We start from the raw sequence: 19,285 nt of genomic DNA, 5'->3' as shown, positions 1-19,285 counted from the left end.
GTTTAGGCAGTTTATACACACAGCATTGATGTGCCTTCTAGTTCAGGCATTAGCAGCTAGATCACACACTCAAATCACTATGTGAAAGGAACCTTAAAATAGAGCTGGGGTCTGAGATCACTTTTATCACTGCAAATGCAGAGCAGTTGCATTGACTCTTATGTTTAAAGTCAACGTGCTGGATTTACTCCCAAGCTCCTCTAACACAGTCCAGGAGATTTAAGAGTGACACACACCAACCAACAAACAACTGAGCAAAGGTGAGTATTCTTTGGAAAGGCAGAGTGGCATAACCCATACAAAGGCACAAAAGCAATTAATCTCTTACACATGTTAAAAATAATACCCTGGTTTTCCATAGGACTGTATATCACTCCCACTCTGAATTTTTTTTCCTGTTTGCAGAACACAAACTGAAGAAGATTAAATTCTTCTTTGGCTAGGCCTATGCAGCTACCCATAACAAAATGGGAGACATTAGTTGTTACAACTAAGGAAAACGTGGTGCAGTAGTTGTTGCATGTATTGAAGTTGTGTGCAGCACACTGAAGCCAATGAGCAGAAAGACTCTCCCCTCATCTGACCTAGTTCTGTCAAAGATTCACACATGGAGACAGTGGGTGTAGAGGTGACACATGCAGTATCTTTAAAAATTTTAGAAGGCAACAACTCACAGTGAAGAATATCTAAGACCCTGATGGAGAAAGGAAAGCTAGCTGAGCTCTGAAAAATTCGGACAAGGCATTAGAAGGCTGCCCAACACTGTAGGCATACAAGAAAGTGAACAGGTTAGGGCCAAGCCATTTTACAAAAACAAAACATTGCTGGGAGAAGAGTGCCAGAAGGGCGGTGGGTTTCAGGACAAAGCTACCTGGTGCTGCAGGTATGTCCTATTTGAAAAAAGATGCAAATGTAAAGAATGTCGTTCCCCTCCACCCATTCCCTCCCCCCCCCCCTTTTTTTTTTTTAAAGCCGCATGTAAAAAATATTGTAAAAATTGCAAAAACATAATCCAATTTGCTGGATTGTGAATTGCTGCTGACCACACTGTGATAGATGCACCATAAAAAGGCACTGTCCCCAAAGAGTTTTCACACAAAATCAACAAAGAAAACAGAAATAAGGAGAAAAGGCTCAAACAAACATTAATTTTTCATTAGATTATTCTAAAAAATATCAAATATCTCCAACTCACAGCCATTGGTAGCTGGATGGATTCTGTACAAACAGTGAACAGGTTGCCTGGGAAGGCTGTGGAGTCCATCCTCAGAGCTATGCAAAGCCTGACTGTGCATGTCCCTGAGCGACCTGCTGTAGCTGACCCTACACTGAGCAGGGGAATGGGCTGGAGGATGCCCAGAGGCCGCTTCCCCCACCAGCAATTCCCTGATAAGATTAGAATGGATTTCTGAGATGCTATTTAAGGATTACTGCTTTTCCACAAAATGAATCAGAGAGGGTGCTCTATATGTATGTTAAATCCTTGGAAAAAAGCAGAATCCAATTGCGAAAGAAGTCTACACGTGTTTGTTAAATCAGCTTTGCTGGTGGACATAAGAGGACCTTGGACAATACTATGCAGGAAAAGCACTGGTCATCACTGATGAACAGATTCATGGATGAACCTGACAGTGAGGTGCAGTAAAATGAAATACCGAGCCTGGGAAAGAAACACCCAAAAAATCTAATTACCTACTTAAATCTAATGTTAAAAGATATACACAACCGTGGCAGGTGTCTGAGGCAAATCTTAATGCAACATAGTCAATACTCCAGTCTTTCTGCCCGTATCACTAATTTTCTTCGCAGTTCCTAGGCAAGCCACTGTGTCCATTAGGGGAGTGCAACAAACGGGAATATATAAGAGGTTCCCCTATACAAAAGGGATAGCAGTCTTAGGTCAAAAATGACCTTCCTGAAGAAAGAAAAAAAAGCTCTTGATGACAGACAGACATGACAGAATTGGGAACTATGTGAGCCACCTCAGTACTCATTTACTGAAATTTAGTGTGCTTTGACCCATGCTTACAAAATAATTGAACCAACACAAGGGTCTTGCTCAAAACATACCACCAAAAGGAACTTCAAAAAGTGTGCTTTACTTTGGCAAGCTAACTTCCAAACCCAGAAATTCAGAGGAAACCAGTTTTCCCTCTGTTACCTACTCTTCACAATTACAGCACAGGACTATGGTAATTACTACATGCCATTATATAACACATACATGTTCTTGTCCACCCCAAAAGAGAAGTTTTGTTTGTTACCTCTTACCGACAGTTATTTTGACAGTTCTTTTCTGAGAGTCCATCCTCATCTTCTCCCATAATATCCACTGCCGAAAATATCAGTGCAACCAGAATTGCAAAGCAGCATACCAGTGCAAAGATCACAATGCATCTTTGCTGGGACTGAAAGAGATTAAGATTAAAAAAGTTTTAATGGCATGAGCACATTCCAGTCAATGACCTGAGACTCTAAAACTTTTACATAAGATCGAAAATTCTTTGAAGATCTTACTGCCATATCTGTCAACATGAAACACACCTCAGGATGAAAACACTCTCAAAACTGTCCTTCAGGTATCACCTTGAGATGCATTTTAAATCTCTCAGACATTGTTAAATAATTCATGTCACGAATGATATTCATAATTTAAACTGTTTCCTGTTTGTACCACAAAGAAAGCATTATGCATTAAAATAATGATTCTTACATTAACTACCTATTTTCTGATTGCGCCTCACAGATAAAGTACACACTTAGGATGGTACTCAAAAGTCTTGAGAGTTTTGTTGTGTTTGGCTGAAATAAAACATGCCATTGCAAGAACACTGAAGAGCAAAGTAATTTTTTTATTGCTACACAAAGTAACTGACGTTACTATGATTGTCACAGCAACTGAGACACTTCGGCAAGTCCTTGCCCCACAGTACTTATATTATAAGGCAAACAAATTCACAGATGATAGATAGGATTCAAGGAAACAATGGAAGACTGTTGCTCAATACGATAGGCAACATTCTCCACATCTCAGATTAAATATTAAAACATGGCACAGCGCTACCTTATTCTACAATATGAAATCCTGCAGTACTAAACCAGATATAACTGTGTAAACCTTCTAAAGACAATCTCCTGACATGCAATTTAGATAGCTGCATGAACGTAAAGTATATTCTATTCTGAAACTAAATGTTCAAACAATTGTAACATGCATTTTTCTTCTGAAGAAAACGTGCACAAAACCACAAGTATGTATATAAATATAAAAGTCTAACTTTTGTTGCCATAGTTAGTTTCTTAATTTTCATTATTGCCCTGTAATTAAAATTTCACATAAAGAAAAAAAGCTTTATAAAGGAATGTGAAAGTGGGAAAGCATCTGGGAAAGCATGTGGGAAAGAAGGAAAAGCATAAGGGAAAGGAAGCAAGATCATGCTTGCAGCTGAAAACTAACTTCTTCATATTTCCACTGTTCCTGACATTTTGTTTAAGAGGTAGTAAGTTTCAGAGTAATAAGAATGTTTTCCCGTATGAATAAAGGCCTCTTTTTCTTTTTTTTTTTTTAAATAAGCTTTCAAAACTTCCAAACTAGTGCACATCCCAGAATAAACAAGCTCATGTATGTCAGAACAAATCACATATAAGCATTTTATTTCAGTCTTAGAAAATCTAAAACACAGCAAACAACTTCTTCGGACAAACTGGAACAACTTTTCTGAAATTCAGTGAGAAACGTACCCTTTTACCTAACAATAACACTGAACATGCCACTTAGGTTACATGCATATTTTAAATATAATGCATGTTAGACATATTTGAAATATACGTTTGAATCTGTGTTTTCTAATACATTAAACTCTTACAAGATTGCAGCATAAGAAAGTCTTCTCCAAGCATTTACAAAGCCTACTTCTGAAACCTTCTTTTAATGCTGCTAGGAATAATCATGGCAACGTATGAAAAGAATTAGAAATGACTACATTTGGGTGTCCAGAACTAAGGCTGCAGCCAAACACACAGTAGGACTTTAAAGAAAAATGTTAAAACATCGCCTCATTGACTCATACTACTGGCAAGAAAAACTAAGAAGTGCCAAAGATAGAGATTTTCAGATCTGGGACACCGCTTTATGCCATTTCTTCACCAGGATGGCTCACACTCTTGCTAAGATGACCATTGTCTCATGTAGATTTTTTACAGTTCTGCAAGTGTATTTGCAGAAACTGTTTGATGCAGTTTCTTCCAAGTGCTGAGCATATCACCATGGCAGCAAGATAGCAAAGCTACTCCTGTATCAGCAAGCCAAACAGAACAAGGGCTCATTCTCCAGCCCCTAAGAGCAGGGGATGTGACCCCAGCATGGCTTGCAACACTAGTGTTCTTTTTCCTCCCAAACTAGGATAACTGCAGCCATTCTACTCAGTGGGAACAGTCCTGAGTCCCTATTTTGGGCACATTTGTAGCAAAAAGCATCCTAACTACCACACAGTAGAAACTACTTCATGCCTTTGCTCCAAGAAATATCTGCCATCTTCTTGCTACATTGCCATGCAAGCAGCAAAACAACTACAGAGAGTTGCAGGGTCACTGGACCAGAAGGGACCACAGTAGCCTCCAAGGCTGGGCCAGCACACATGGAGACAGCGAGAGATGTTTCATTAAAGAGTCCACAGTACCTCTATCACACATGCCATAAGTCATAAAATAGCCCTTAAAAACCTTTTAACCAGCTTAAAACTTAAATGCCAAAATCTATGTAAAAACTACAGTGTATCAAAAATTATATGGTATTACAAGAGGGAAGAAAATAAAAAGAAAAAAGCAGGTGCAACGGATGCCTTACATTCCCCTTCAATAGCAAGAAATTTTATGGTAGCAATTTCTAATTGGTTATAGTCAAGGAATATGGAAAGGGAAGTCCAAAATAATTCTGAATGGATCCTCCTAATCTAGCTTTAATTCCCATTCCACATAAACTTGGGGAACATAGTCAAGGCTTCTTGACTTCTGTGTTGTAGTTGAAATTTGTATGAAGTTTAAATCCCTGTTCTTTCAGTTCTGCATGCATACAGCTTGTGAAGCTCTGCAGTTTGACTGCTTCTCACTATGAGCAGCACAAAGGTAGCACTACTAGTAAGACCACTGCGATTCTAGCAGCACTAAAATAGACAGAACTGCACAGATCCAATTTACTGCTCTTCTTTATACAGATCCTTTATATTGTGCATTTGTTTTTGACAATTATAATGTATTAGTTATTTCACCACTTCTTAAGTACCAGCTTAACAGCATGATTACAAATAGTGTAGGGGACCTTGTAAATCCACACATAAAAAAGAGAACCACCTTATTAAACCATGACAATGGTATTTTTTCTTTGAACTAAGGGTAGTACAAAATATTAAATAAAAAAAGGCAAAAAATTCCAAGTCTGTGGTTCTCCTAATCCTACATTTTTAGTCACAGGTCTGAAGGGTCAGGTGAAGACGATTTAAAAAAATTATACAGCTAGTAAGGAGGATTTTGAATAGTTTTACAGTTAGTCTTGAAATTACTCCTGCTGAGTGGTGATTTTTTGATTGCTTTTAAATGTAAATATCACATTAGAAATGAATATTTGAATATTGCTTAGATTCAAATGGATTTTTTATTAGAAAACAAAGAACAAAAATAGCTACCGGCACCAAACAAGTTTTCCAAGCCTTTCTTTTGACAATAGCAATAAATATTAATTTTCATCCACCGATGCCATACTGCAGGCAATTTTCTAATAGGCTTTTTCTAATTAAAATAGATAGAACCGACCATGTCACTTTTCTGTTATAGCACGCATGCATGCGTGTATGTGTGTGTGCATGTGCGAGTAATAGCAGGCTTCTTGAAGGAATTCAAAATAGAAGAGCTCATACCATCGGCAGACTAGAAGGAATCTGCTAGATTTGCTCTTCAGACTCTTGCATCGGTGGCCTTGGGCAGACTGTTTGCTTGATGCTGTGTTGTTTGTATCCCCTTGGCAACTGCGATCCCTCTCAGAGCTTATCAGACCTATCCTCATGCTTCCTTCAGTAAATGCCTAAAACCCCTCTGTGTTTAAGCTTTCAGTCTTCAAAACTTAATTACGGAATACAGGGTTGGGAGGGACCGCTAAAGCTTATGTAGTCCATCTGTCCATATATACGGTTAATTCATACAAATTTCACTTCTAACAGATGTTTGTCTAATCTGTCTCTAAAAATCTGCAGTTGAAAGAGATCCTACAGTTTCTTTAGGCAACACATCCCACATATTGGTACCTTACTGATGCCTAACTTAAGTCTTTTATGCTGCAATGTATTTTTTTTCCCTTCCCATACATGTTGGAAATGGAGAACAGAGTATTCCATTCTTTGCTGCTGCAGTCTCTTACATACTTGAAGACTGCTAGAGATGCTGAGGCCTGGGCCCAGACCATCTACTAGCTTGACTGGACCTGTCAGAGGACAGCCATGGCTGAGTTTCACACTTGACAGCGTGGAGATGTCTCTTCTGCAAGCCCAGAAATTCTTCAGAGCTATAGAAGATTGGGAAAGAAACTCCTGCGGGAGTAAGGACTATCAAAAACGCTATTTTCCACTTCATGAGCAAAACGCATTTCTTTCACCTCCCTCTTTCACCTCCCTAGGTATTTGAACAATACCTAGGTTCAAAAAAATCTACCAGAACGCTGCATTTACTAAAACAAAGCATGGTGTTTTTCATGCTGTTATACCCCTGGGTGAAGAGTGATAAAAAGCTGCACAATGGGTATGCAGTGCAGTACTCTTCAGATTAGATTTTAATCTGAGAAGGACCCTATCTGTTTATTTATTATTAAGAAAAAGGATAATCTATGTCAGTTAAGGTTGCATTGGAGCCTGTGCTACCCAGGCTGAATTTAAAATGAGAGCAAGAAAGAAAAAGCCCTCCATCTTTATTGCACTCCCATTGCTCAAAAGCTGTTAAGAACACTTCAATGGCTGATGAAGCTTTCCGTTTCTTCACAAGCAATAGGTATCTCTGTAACACACTAAATATAATCAGGACTTTACTCTTCCCTCAATACAGCACAAAAATGTCATTCTCTCCCAAAACAGGAGCCATGAAATTGCAACGCTGCATCTGCTAAGAAAACTGAGCACGTAACAACAAAACATGTCATGGCTTTGAACTTGTACTTTATTTTTATACTTATTTAAAGAATAAATGAGGCAATATTTATACAGTGTACTAATACGGAGTTCACATCTGCTTGTCAGAACCACAGAGGCTCTAAGAAGTATTTTTTCACATCTTCTGTCATATCAGTGGTCTGCTCTTTCCTGCAACATGTCTGAACACCAGTGTGAGAACAAAAGCACGCATCTTCGACACCTGTTCAGCAGCTCTTTAAATTCTGCTTATGAGTGGGGTTTTATGGCATGCTACAGTACATTTGCCAAAGACAGCAAGGAATCAAGAATTAGCAATCATTCTTGGATTAACCTTGGTTCTTAAAATCATTATATGTATTTACTAGAGGAAAAAAACATTACTATAAAGACCGTTTTCCATTAATCTGGAATCCACATACAGTAATAATCTTCATTGCAGCCTTAAATCCCCAGTTAGCATGATTAATACCAATCAACACTTAAGATCCTATTTAAGCAAAAATAGGAAGGAACTAATCCAAGAATGCTAAAATAAGTTAAATATTTTCAAATTGGCTGGGCCTAGCGAGAGTCATCCTTGGATATTTAAGGTACTGGCTGAAGCTAACAGAGAACTTTTAGCAGTTACCTCTGAAACTTCATGAGCATGAGTGAAGTATCAGCAGATTGGAAAAAGCAAAAGTGTTTCCCATATTCATTAAAAAAAGGTGGGCAGGCAATAGAAGTTGGGAAATCATAAACTAGTTATTTTAACGTCAATCTCTGGAAAATACTTGAACAAGTAAGAAATTAAGCTATTATATGTAAACACCTAGAAGATAAGAAATTTTGTCAAGAAAAAGTCACATCAATCAATTTTGATTTCCATCTTTCCTAGTCACAAGTCCTGTTATCCTGCTGCAGAAGCTGAAAAAACATATACTTTGATCTTTAATATAAACTTTCTAACAAACCACAGAAACTATGTCCAGATTATTATAGGAGAGGTGTAAAACTGGTTGGAATATCATGCTCATTGAAAAAATGGGAGGACATTTCAGAAGGGATTCAGTGGATTCTGCTGTGTATCTGGTTTTGTTCATGTCTTCATTAACAATCTAAATTATGGACTAGAAATGAAATGTGCTTATTAAGTTTCCAATCAAAACAAAAGCAGTGCAAATTGAAAGCATGCTGGAAGACTGGATTAAAATTTCAAAATGTTCTTGACAATTTAGGGGGTACGTTGAGAAAAAAATAGGTTAAAATTCAATTAAGGAACAGAGCTACCAGCAGGTAGGTGCAATCAGTTGCACAGATACAGGAACTGAGAAAGCATTAGGAAACAGGATAATCAAAGTGATTAATAGGCTGGAGCAGATGCTTTAGGAAGACAGACCAAAAAAGGGTAGGAGAGTCCATAGCATGGAAAGGAGAAGAAAGATGACCGGGGGTACAAAATCATCAGAAGGCAAAATTATTATTCACCAAGTATCGCAAATAGGGGATGTTTATTGAAACCTGTAGGAGTTAAGTTTCAAAAAGATAAAGTACTTTTTTATGAAGTGGATATTGAGTGTCTGGTATTTGTTGCCACGGGAGGCTGTGAAAGCAAACAGCAGCAGCAGGTTTAAAAAGAGATTAGACAAAGCCTTTGAAAACATGTCCAGAGTAAATGCTAGAGAATACAGGCAGGGATGTGCCCTTTAATAGAGATGATAGGAGACATGCTGTTGCCACTGTTACACAGAGTACAGGACTAGATATGCTATGGGTCTGAGCAGTAGAATATATTTTTTTATACTCTTAAATAGTTTCCTTTTTCCACAAAAGGACCCACGAGTTATTGCACACTACAACCTGAACACGAATCAATCATGTCATACTGTTGGCTTACATCTCTACATCCTGATATAATGTTTGTACTGCATACAAGGCAAAAATAATTCTTACCCTCTACTTTAAGTTGGCATATTTTTTCACCTTTCAAGACTGCATGGAGACAGTTTAGAGAAAAATCAACAATAAATATATAGTCCTGGAGTTACCGCAGAAAGAAGAGAATCAAGAGTTAATTCCCCAAACAACATTCTATAATTTCAGTGTTTTCCAAGCAAACAAAGCACATGAAGTCACACTGCCCAGCAGTCCGTTTGCCCAGTTTATTTTGAATCTGTGTTTGAAAGAAAGGTTTATAGAAATGTAATTATCTCAGATGTTTTACAAAATCCAGTACATAGGTAGAATTGGCTGAGAGAGAGAGAGACAAATTAGTGCCTCTACTGAAGGAAAGACAGTCCAAATTTTTGCCTTCCAGACACGTAGCCCAGCACCATGCAGCCTCACGGAGACAGGGATGGGAGGATTCACTGCCGCAATGGGACACCGAGGAGTTGAGAGCCCTGAGCATGCACACGCAGAGAAGCAGCTGCGTTGCTTTCACTGCTCACTGAACAAACGTTTGATCCAACAGGTCAGGCAGATAACACATGGACAGACACGCTACTATAAATAGAAAACCAATAAACTACTTTGGAAGAAATCCAAAGCTTTAGGGGTTACTTATCTGAACCTCCTCCACACAAAGTGCCATATTACAGAAAGCTATTAACATTCAGAATATGAGCTGTATAAGAAAAAAAGGTTTTCCAGCACATGACCAACTAACCTCTAATGCATTTTGTTGACCAGAATTGGCATAAGAGGAGGACTGGAAAGCCTGAATACATTTAAGTGTTTGTGTGCCGTTTTCCCGAAATTGGGCCCTGACTTCTCAACATGATATATTGACTCAGTCTTCAGCATAATGTAAGACAGTATTATAATTTGCCAATGCCAAAAAAGGCCATTGTCTATCCTAACAGTCTTCTCAAATCCAGTATCTTCTGGAAAAACAAAACAAAACACTCCAACAAAAAAAAGTATCGAACAATCTGAACCTGTCCTGAACAACCAATTCAGAATACTATTAAAGACTGCTTTAAATTGGATTCCTATATCCTGATATCTCTTTATACATCTTTAAACCTGGAGCCTCTAAGTAAGGACTTTTAGCACCACTAGCATTAGACCCATTGCTCCACCAGGAATTTTGCAAGTAAAAATTGCCATGCTAGAAAAAGCTATAATCAGTTTCTTTTTGCATCAGTGCTCTACCATATAATAAAAGACAAAGTACCTTGAGCAAAACCAAACCAAACAAAAAAATGAATCTCAAACGCCAGAACTAACGGCAACAGTATTGGATTAACTTTTTGGGATGACCAAAGAAAGAACGGTTGTAGAGTACACTGAAGGGAAGGATGGAGAAAAGAAAATACATGAGAAGTGGGGTGGAGTGGAAATTATGTCCAATATGAGGAAAAAACCCCAGCAACGGAAGTCCATGGATCACAAAGGAAGAGCTGTGGAAAAAAAAAAAAGAAAAGGAAGGAAGCAAGCAAAAAGGTAAGAAAGAAGGAAAAAACATTACGAAAGACAGAAGCAAGACGTAGAAAGAAAAACTGAGAGGACTGGAAATAAATATAAAATTTAAAAGGTAAAAAAGAAATTTAAAAAATTCAGATTAGCTCTTGAGAGTCTACAAACTACAACACTGCAGCTTAAAATGGTGTTACTAACATGTATAAACATACAGTGCTTAATTGTATTAGATCTTTCGTGTACAGAAAAGAAGCCTTTTATAAACAATGCTGCTAATAAGGCTTTGAGATAAACTAACTGAAATTTAAAACTCATGAAGAAATTTTTTTCCCAGTGTTTGCATATGTTAGTTTTGGCAAATTAAATGATCACATGTACAGTCAGCTAAAGCTTCTTGCACACAGCCCTTCATTGTTTTTCTAAGATTCTTTCAAAAAGAGACTAGCCAAAAAAAAAAAACAAAACCAACACAAACCACACCAAAAAAAACCCCAATCCACACTTAAAAATACAAAATTGTGGCCACTGGCACATGAATGCCGTGAGGGAGGCTGTTAGCCGCAAATTTGAGCTCAAGTGCAGTTCTTCAGCATAACAAATTCATCACTCTACCTGGAGCATGTTTTTTCTCAGACAAATTAATACGGCAAAATACATTACCTTAAAATTTTTCCACTGAGTTTTAAGTATTTCATCCTGCAATTGGGGACAGGCTAAGAGTGCACGTGCCATCAATTACAGCAACATCACATTAAGTCCCGATAAAGCAATGATTCTACAAACAAAGGCAGGTGATGCAACTGAACCTGGAGGTACTAACTTGGTTTGGTAGATGAATCATAAATTCCTAGTTTCCCTTTCATAAAGTGTAAGAGATTTCAAATTTTTTTTTTTTTTTTTTTTTTTTTTTTTAAGAGTTTGCTTTTACTCATTCTGATGAGACACGCTTAAGGAAAAAGTTTTATTAACACTATTATAAATTGACATAAGTTCATGAAATGAAATTATCTCATAGAGGAAGCATTTATTTTTAGCTCTACACTGTGAGCACATGTTGAAATAATAGATTTGCCATTCGGCCAAGCAAGTTAATTCCATTGTCACAGAGAACACAACCAATGTGACACTCACAATAGGAATTATATTCTACTTTAAAGAGAGATAAAGGAAAATAAAGAGAGGCTTATGATCCATAGCTAATTAGAGATATAAAGGTAAACTAGTTAATTATAGTGATTAAGTGTATCTGATCTATGCTTTCTTTCTTATGACAGACTTGAGAGCTAATTTAGTTACCATGGTTTTTTATCCTATAAAATTCTGTATTTGAATTAAATGACAGTATTTGTAACTTTTATTTCTTAAGTAATTCTACTTGATGGATAATTCTTTACTGACTGGCAAATTATGAGTAAAGATGGGACTGCTGTACTGACTTTGGCTTCTGGGAACTCAAAATTATATACACAAAACTGATCCCTACTATCACTTTTGGAAATAGGAAACAAAGATATTTGGTCCAGATCATTTCTTGCCTGCCCAACGCTTTGAAGAAATTCTCTACGTCAAGATCCCTCAATTTCTGCAGAAAAGGAACAAGAGACAAATCTCCCTCCTTGGTATCTGTCACTTGTTTATGATTCCAAATTACACTTTTTGTAGTGAACAGAGCGCTGAAGAGTGGGATGTCACCAGGAGGAGCACCATCCCCTACTCCACATGCAAAGCTCCAACACGAAGAAAGCCAGGCTGGAAGTATTCACTTTCACATGCATCTCACAAAGACAGCTGACTCTTCTTGGAGGGGGCCCCAGGGGCTCTGCTTTGCTTACATTTCTCTGACCGTGAGGGACATTCCAGTTCTTCTGTTCTTTGTTCAGTGTGTGTGGCTTTTTTTGTTTGGGTTGGGGTTTTTTGGGGAATGATTTAGGTAAGGAAAAAAAAAAATCAATTCCTCAAAGTTTTCAATGACCAGAATGTCTGGTGCTAGCTATTCATAATATTTTTTAATAAATAAGTCTTACTAATTCAAAAATGTTTCATCAGAAAGGCTTCCCCTGAATCACAACAAAAGTACAATGATTTGAATATTTACAATAAGAATGTATAACAGGCAAACAAACAAAAAAAAGAGCCCCAAGAGAAAAAAAATGAAATCAATAAACAAACAGCAAGAAGCCTTTAAGACCTCCAATCTTCTACTTCCCTCTACTATAATCTCTTTCTGGATGAGAGCTGTTACAGTGTTCTCAGTATACCTCATTGTTATAGGAGTATTTTTCCTATCCCTAGTGAAGTTGACACACACCATTATGCATACAGGAGATAGAGAAGAGAATCAAGTAAACTGGCCAAAGCAAATTGTTCCTGGATGTCCCCTTCTTTCACTGTTTCAACTATATTCACACCCTTTACCTCCTTCCCTACTCCACCCAACAGCAAAAGAATTCATCATCACCACGGTCTCACTCTCACCAAGAAGCTCCCACTCCATTCTACCATCTTACATGTTTCTTTCTTCATAGAGTGCAGAGAAAAGTCCACAAAAAGGATACCAGGTTTCAAAACCAGCAGAAGATAACACATATAACAGATATCTTGGGGGGGCGGGGGATGAGAGGGGGGGAGGCGAGGCACACATACAGAGAAAAAAAAAAAATCAGCACCAGCCGAATACAGTTTTGGTAGAGTCGAAGAGATTCATTTTCTAGAGTGTGCCGCAGCCGTGTTCCTACACCAGCACAGTGCAGAACTACTCTGCTCTGATTAACTTTTCACCTCTGGAATTACCAGATGTGTCTTCCACCTGCACCAATGCTCCTGTCTGTTAGCCCATCCTGTGCTGTCTTATCTCCATATTAATAAGGTCAGAATCCTTCTGGTATGTCAGGATATGAAAATGTCCTGATTTACAGCCTCTCATCAGGTTTCGTTTTTCTCATTTATTACCTTAGTGGAAAAGGCTTTTGTCCTACTCTTTTCTTAGTTTAATAGTATATTATAGTATTATTCTACTGAATTGGGCTCATTGCTTATTGGTCTATTATCAGGTCAAAACATTTATTTTGGTTTTCTTACTCTGTTTATATGAGTAATAAATTCATTTTTAAAAACAGTAATTTCTACAAAATTATACATAAGGATATCAACATCATGACTGACTGGACATACATAAAAAAATGTTAGCGTGGCTTCCTATAATTTCTATTTTGTCTTTGATTGTTTTTTGTGTTTAAGTCATTGAAAGTGCAGATAAAACAGAGTCCAGTTATGCAAAACATTTCACTTAACTAGATGGCAGAGAATCTGCTCTTTCCCTCAACCCATCATCAATTTTCATGACACCTGACTTGAAAAATCTCTTGAAGACTTCCACCTTTCTTTACATATCATTTATGTGAAGCAAGGGCTTTAGAAGTTACTGAGAAGGAAAAAGATGCATGCATATGAATACACATATTTACATACACAGCCTTGACCACAGAAGTCTCAGTTTAAAAGGAAAAGCGGTCTTAAAGATTAAATATGATATCCAATATGTATGACTTATTGTTTAAAAAAAAAAATAAATAAAAATCTGTACAGGTACATGGCTGTTCCCATAAAAACCATCAAGTGTTCTGGCCTACCTGAGTTTGTATCTAGTTTTATTATTGTGTTAAATTAGGTAATCACTACAGATTTTTTTTTTTTTAATCATTGCCAATTTGGAATTTTAATCATTCTGTAAAACAAAACACAGAATGAAGCTACTGTGAAGTTCTGTCTTCTTATTCTCCGTTCTGTAGCAGAGATTCCCAAGAAAGTAAAAAAAATGAGAGAGACAAAGACAAACTTTGAATACAAAATAGCCACACGGCAATTTGTCATGGTGAAGGTACACATCCCTCACTGAAGTTTCAATGTTCCTGAAAGGAGAGGAGGTGTGCTGCACCTCACCAATAGAAGTGATGATGTATCAAAGAAAGTTCCAGGAAAGAGTAACTGCATACCAAAGAGTGTCACTGAACATTATCACCTTTCATTCCACTGTGAGGTCCAATATTTTTCTGGAGCTTCTTTTTTTTCTTTTTTTCTTTTTTGACAACAAGCTTCATTGGGAACACTCTCTTAGGACGAAAAGAAACTAAATTATTTGTAATAAAAGCCTCTCATGTCAGACCATCAACTGAGGAAAATTGTTTTGGGCACAGGTTTGTGCTCACAACGCTTAACTGCAAAATAAAGCGCAGCTTAAGTTTTCAGTTAAACATCAAGGCCCTAACACAGCAAAAGCAACTAGAGAAAGGTGCGGAGATTTATCTGGGAAATCTCAGTCTCGAGATGACAGTCTTGTGCCCAATCTAAAAATAACAATAATTTATTAGAAGCGATCTCTCAAAAAAGTAGCCATTTTGTTAAGTTCTATAAAATTCACAGAGACTATGCATTTCATCTGCCACATTGTCAGAAATTTTCATATAGTAAGGTTCCAGGGGTCTCAAAATATGGACTTTTGCTCATTTCTCAGAAAATAAAAAAATGCTAAATAATTGCTAGCATTTTGGAACTAATTTGAGATATGTAGATCTTACACTGTCATATTATATTAATTTGCATTTTAAGTTTTCTCCTGAAAGAAACAGCTGTAAAACACATGCACACTGCACTTATGAAAACAAGCTTACAGTCTAAATATTTTTGTATGCATTGCTTAAGTCTGAAATGTATTTCACATTAATAAAAACCAATACGGTGTTTATTGTGTATTCTGTTAAAATAATAAATGAAATTCAAGTAAAATTAGGTACACATTTCCTTTCTGAACGTATAACATTTTAACAAGTGTAATTCTAAGCAGCGCTCATGGATACTCTACTAGTCACAAATAAGAAACTCAGATAATATAGGCTGATTACATTTCCAGATTACACTGTGTCACCATGTGTCCCCATACATACTTGTTGAGACAACAGTGGATCTCACAATTCTTACCTTACGGATCTCCTCTGTATAGGAAATGTAAGCCTCATGGCAACAGGCTTGCTTTTCTTAGTTTCCTAGCTGTTCGTAAAGAAAATCCGTAAAATGTCTGGTGGTATAGATGCACTACCTTTGTGCTTCTTCCAGAGCACATTCAAAACAAACTATTTTGATTCTGTCTTTCTGAGAGAATACACAGTATAAGAACAAGACAAGTCACACTTACTGCAGAAGTTATATGAAAGGCTGCATATATGCTCATGTTATCAGGATACTCCATGTTCACATCTACGTACAATTTATTTTTAAGTTGCAGGTATTTATTCCCATATTAATCCATTCAGAGATTTCCACAAAAATAGTTACAGAAAGCATTGCTCCACAAACTCAAAAAAGTTTAATTTTGTTAATTGACAAGCAATGAATGAATTAATGGTAGCCAAGCAAATGAAGAGATAGCTTTGCTGGCATTTGTGAGAAATATGCACATATACACATATATGTCCTACAAAGCTTATTTTTGGGCAAATGCCATTGTATATCAAAAGCATAGAACAGTATTTCCCAGACTTTCTGGGTCACTGAAACACTGCCAGGCCTCAAGAGCTGTAATAGAAACCCCACACCTATTTATCAACAAATCACAATTGCAATAAAAGTGAAGAGAACAGTAATATTTAATAGAGTTCAGCAGGTCAGATACAGATCATCTACCCTATTTTTTGTAGGTCATCAGTGTTCTCCGGACTACACCCTACAAAATTTCACCGAGAGAGTTTAACGATCTGGGGTCACAGTTACCTTCTCCTATAGCGAAGGGATACGGGGAAGACGCACAGACCCCACCCAAACCTAACTCTCCAAATGTGCAGCAGAGATGTCTGGAATATGTATTCTCAATATATAGCAAAGGACAAAATTTCGTAGCAGCTGAGCGCTAAGCATGCGTATGCATGCTTTATAGGTATAAATGTCCATGAACACACCAAAGTATTTTATCACTAAAAACGACAAATGCTTTGCAGTAAGCTTACCAAATGAGCAATACTTGTTACTGCTTAGAAAGGAGTTACTAGAGAGAGGGTTGCTCTGAAATGTTATCTTTATCCATTAAAGAGCCACCAAGCTTGCTAGCACACTCCAGTGCAGATTTAAGTCATAGTATGAGCCATGGTCTTTGTCGTGGTTTTGGCCACGTCGGCCAATTACAAGACAATAGATGCTCTCCCCCATCTCTCGCTCCAAGGAGAGGAAGAAGAGAGATAAAGAGAGTTATGAGTTTAGAAAGAACTAAACTACTTTAATGAAATATTAATAATTTTAAAAAGGAAATAATGAAATAGATACAGTATATATAAATATACACAAAAGCATATCAAGCTCCCAGGGAGATGTCACTGCGAGGCACTGTGGAAGTTTCAGACTTGAGTCGGTGACAAATGGGAACTGGAACACACTGACTGGGTGTCATGGTTTTGGCCAAATTGGCCAATGGCCGGCAACAGATGCTCTCCCCCCACCTCTTGCACATGGAGAGGAGGAGGAGGAGGAGAGATAAAGAGATTTATGAGTTTAGAAGAAACTAAACTACTTTAATGAAACATTAATAATAAGATAAAAAGGAAATAATAAAATAGATACAGTATACAGAAAACAGTATTAAGCTCCCAGGATGACGTCACTGGCAGGCCCTGAGGAAGTCCCAGATTGGACTCAGCGGCGGGTGGGAACTGGATTCCAGAGCTGGAGTCAGGAACCCACCAATCGGGATCAAAGGCAGATGAACAGACAGGGTCCTCCTCAGACGTCAGCCATTGAAGGAAGAGAACTGACCCTTTGATCCCTCAGCTTTTACGCTGAGCATGGGGCAGATGGGATGGAATACCCCTGTTGGTCAATTTTGGGTCACCTGTCCTGTCTGCTCCTCCCTGCAGGTGGGACCCCTACACACTTTTCTGTTTCTGACCCTCCAACGGGGCAAATAACGAAATTAGCTGACCTTGGTTGTTACAGCAATAAGTATAAGCAAGAGCCTCGCTGCGTACCATTCCTTGGTACTAATTGTAAACATCGGTCTCATCACCCTGAGAACAAACAGTTTTTGGTACAATATGCTGTTAATTTCAGAGAGTTAGTAGAGGCCTAGCTAAGAAGTAAAATTACAGAATCACAGAATGGTTCAGGTTGGAAGGGACCTTAAAGATCATCTAGTTGCAACTCCCCTGCCCTGGGCAGGGACACCTCCCACTAGACCAGGCTGCTCAACGCCCCATCCAGCCTGGCCTTGAACACTTCCAGGGACGGGGCATCCATAGCTTCTCTGGGTGACCTGTTCCAGTGTCTCACCACCCTCACAGTAAAGAATTTCTTCCTGATATCCAATCTAAATCTCCCCTTTTTCAGTTTGAGGCCATTACCCCGTGTCCTATCGTTACACTCCCTGATAAAGAGTCCCTCCCCATCCTTCCTGTAGGCCCCAACATTACTGAACAGAAAGTTGGTTCGGTTTTACCTCAAACCAGGACTCTGGGATCAAAAGGCAGATGAGCTGACGGGGTCCTCCTCAGACATCAGTCATTGAAGAAAGAGAGACACTGAAGAAGCAGTACACTGAGAAAGAGACAACCTGACCCCTTTGCTCCCTCAGCTTTTATACTGATCATGGCAATGGGATGGAATACCCGATTGGTCAGTTTTGGTCACCTGACCAAACCTCCAAACCCTTTTGGTCACCTCCTCCCCACAGGTTTGACCCCTGCATGGGGTAAACAACCAAGTCACCTGACCCAGTTGCCACAGCAACAGGTGTAAGCAAGAGCCTCTCTCACTGAATAGAAAGTTGGCTCTGCTTCACCCCAAACCAGGACAATCTCTTATTCTGTGTCTCATGTTCCCCATTTTTATACTGATGGTAAACTTCCCATCTGCTCCTGCCCTTCTGAACTCCCCAGTTTTCTTATTTATTGAATTTGCTATTGGCTTTGAACAAGCCGCTGTGTATAATAGCAATTTTACCGCTGTCTTTAAAAGGAACATGGCTTAACTCAATCTTGAAAAAGCATATATAATTGTTCTTATATTGCAAAAGCCAAAAATCAATTTTGAATAAAAATGTGATAAATTTATTTCAGATAATAAAACCGCAGCCTTTTTCACTCAAGGGGCATTAAAATGCAGACTATAATCACATAAAAGTAACTCATTCAAAACAACCTTTTTCAGGGACAATATGCACTTCATTGTTTAAAACCTTTGCCTTCAGTTCATTCTGTCTGGCTATGAAAAGTCCGGTTCCCTGTGGGCCTAAAGGCGTAATTAGATATGCCCCTAAGCCAAAACTAATCCACTTCACTGAGCTCAAATTCAGATTTTGCCAAGGACATAAAACTGCAGCAATAATCCACCACATTCATTTTGCCACATTCAGAACGTGCAGCCATGTAGCAACCTCATAGTTCAAGCATTCCTCCTGTTTAACATGGTTCTCTGCTAGACAAACCTCTTGATTTGATTTTGAGATTGCACTAAATAAATAAAGAAACACTATCCATACATCAGATATTGTGTAGTCATCAGCCTCAATTAGACTTTGAATAAAAAGTCTTGATCAAAATTTAACAGATGATTCAAAGCATCTGGCACCTTATTAAATATTCACGTATTACCCTATTACATATTACCAAGAAGAGATGGCATTTTGATTTTCCTTTGTTGCTAAAACTTTTTGACAGATTTACAATTTTCTTTGT

At 38.0% G+C, this 19,285-nt stretch overlaps 1 protein-coding gene across 3 annotated transcripts in view; it reads right to left on the bottom strand.

Annotated features, from left to right (window-relative positions):
- PLD5 (phospholipase D family member 5) overlaps window positions 1–19,285 on the bottom strand; it is a 179,826-nt gene that overhangs the window by 101,638 nt on the left and 58,903 nt on the right. For 2 of the 3 annotated variants that reach the window (XM_063328929.1, XM_063328930.1), the window contains one exon: window positions 2,272–2,408. In XM_063328929.1, the coding sequence (XP_063184999.1) occupies window positions 2,272–2,408 (137 nt within the window). Of the gene's footprint in view, window positions 1–2,264; window positions 2,409–19,285 lie in introns of those variants that run through there. The other variant, XM_063328933.1, reaches the window with a different exon arrangement.

Source organism: Chroicocephalus ridibundus, chromosome 3 (assembly GCF_963924245.1).
Source record: "Chroicocephalus ridibundus chromosome 3, bChrRid1.1, whole genome shotgun sequence".
Classification (NCBI taxonomy): Eukaryota; Metazoa; Chordata; class Aves; order Charadriiformes; family Laridae; genus Chroicocephalus; species Chroicocephalus ridibundus.
The sequence above is the reverse complement of the archived record's forward strand: the minus strand, read 5'-3'. Positions and strand labels throughout refer to the sequence as shown.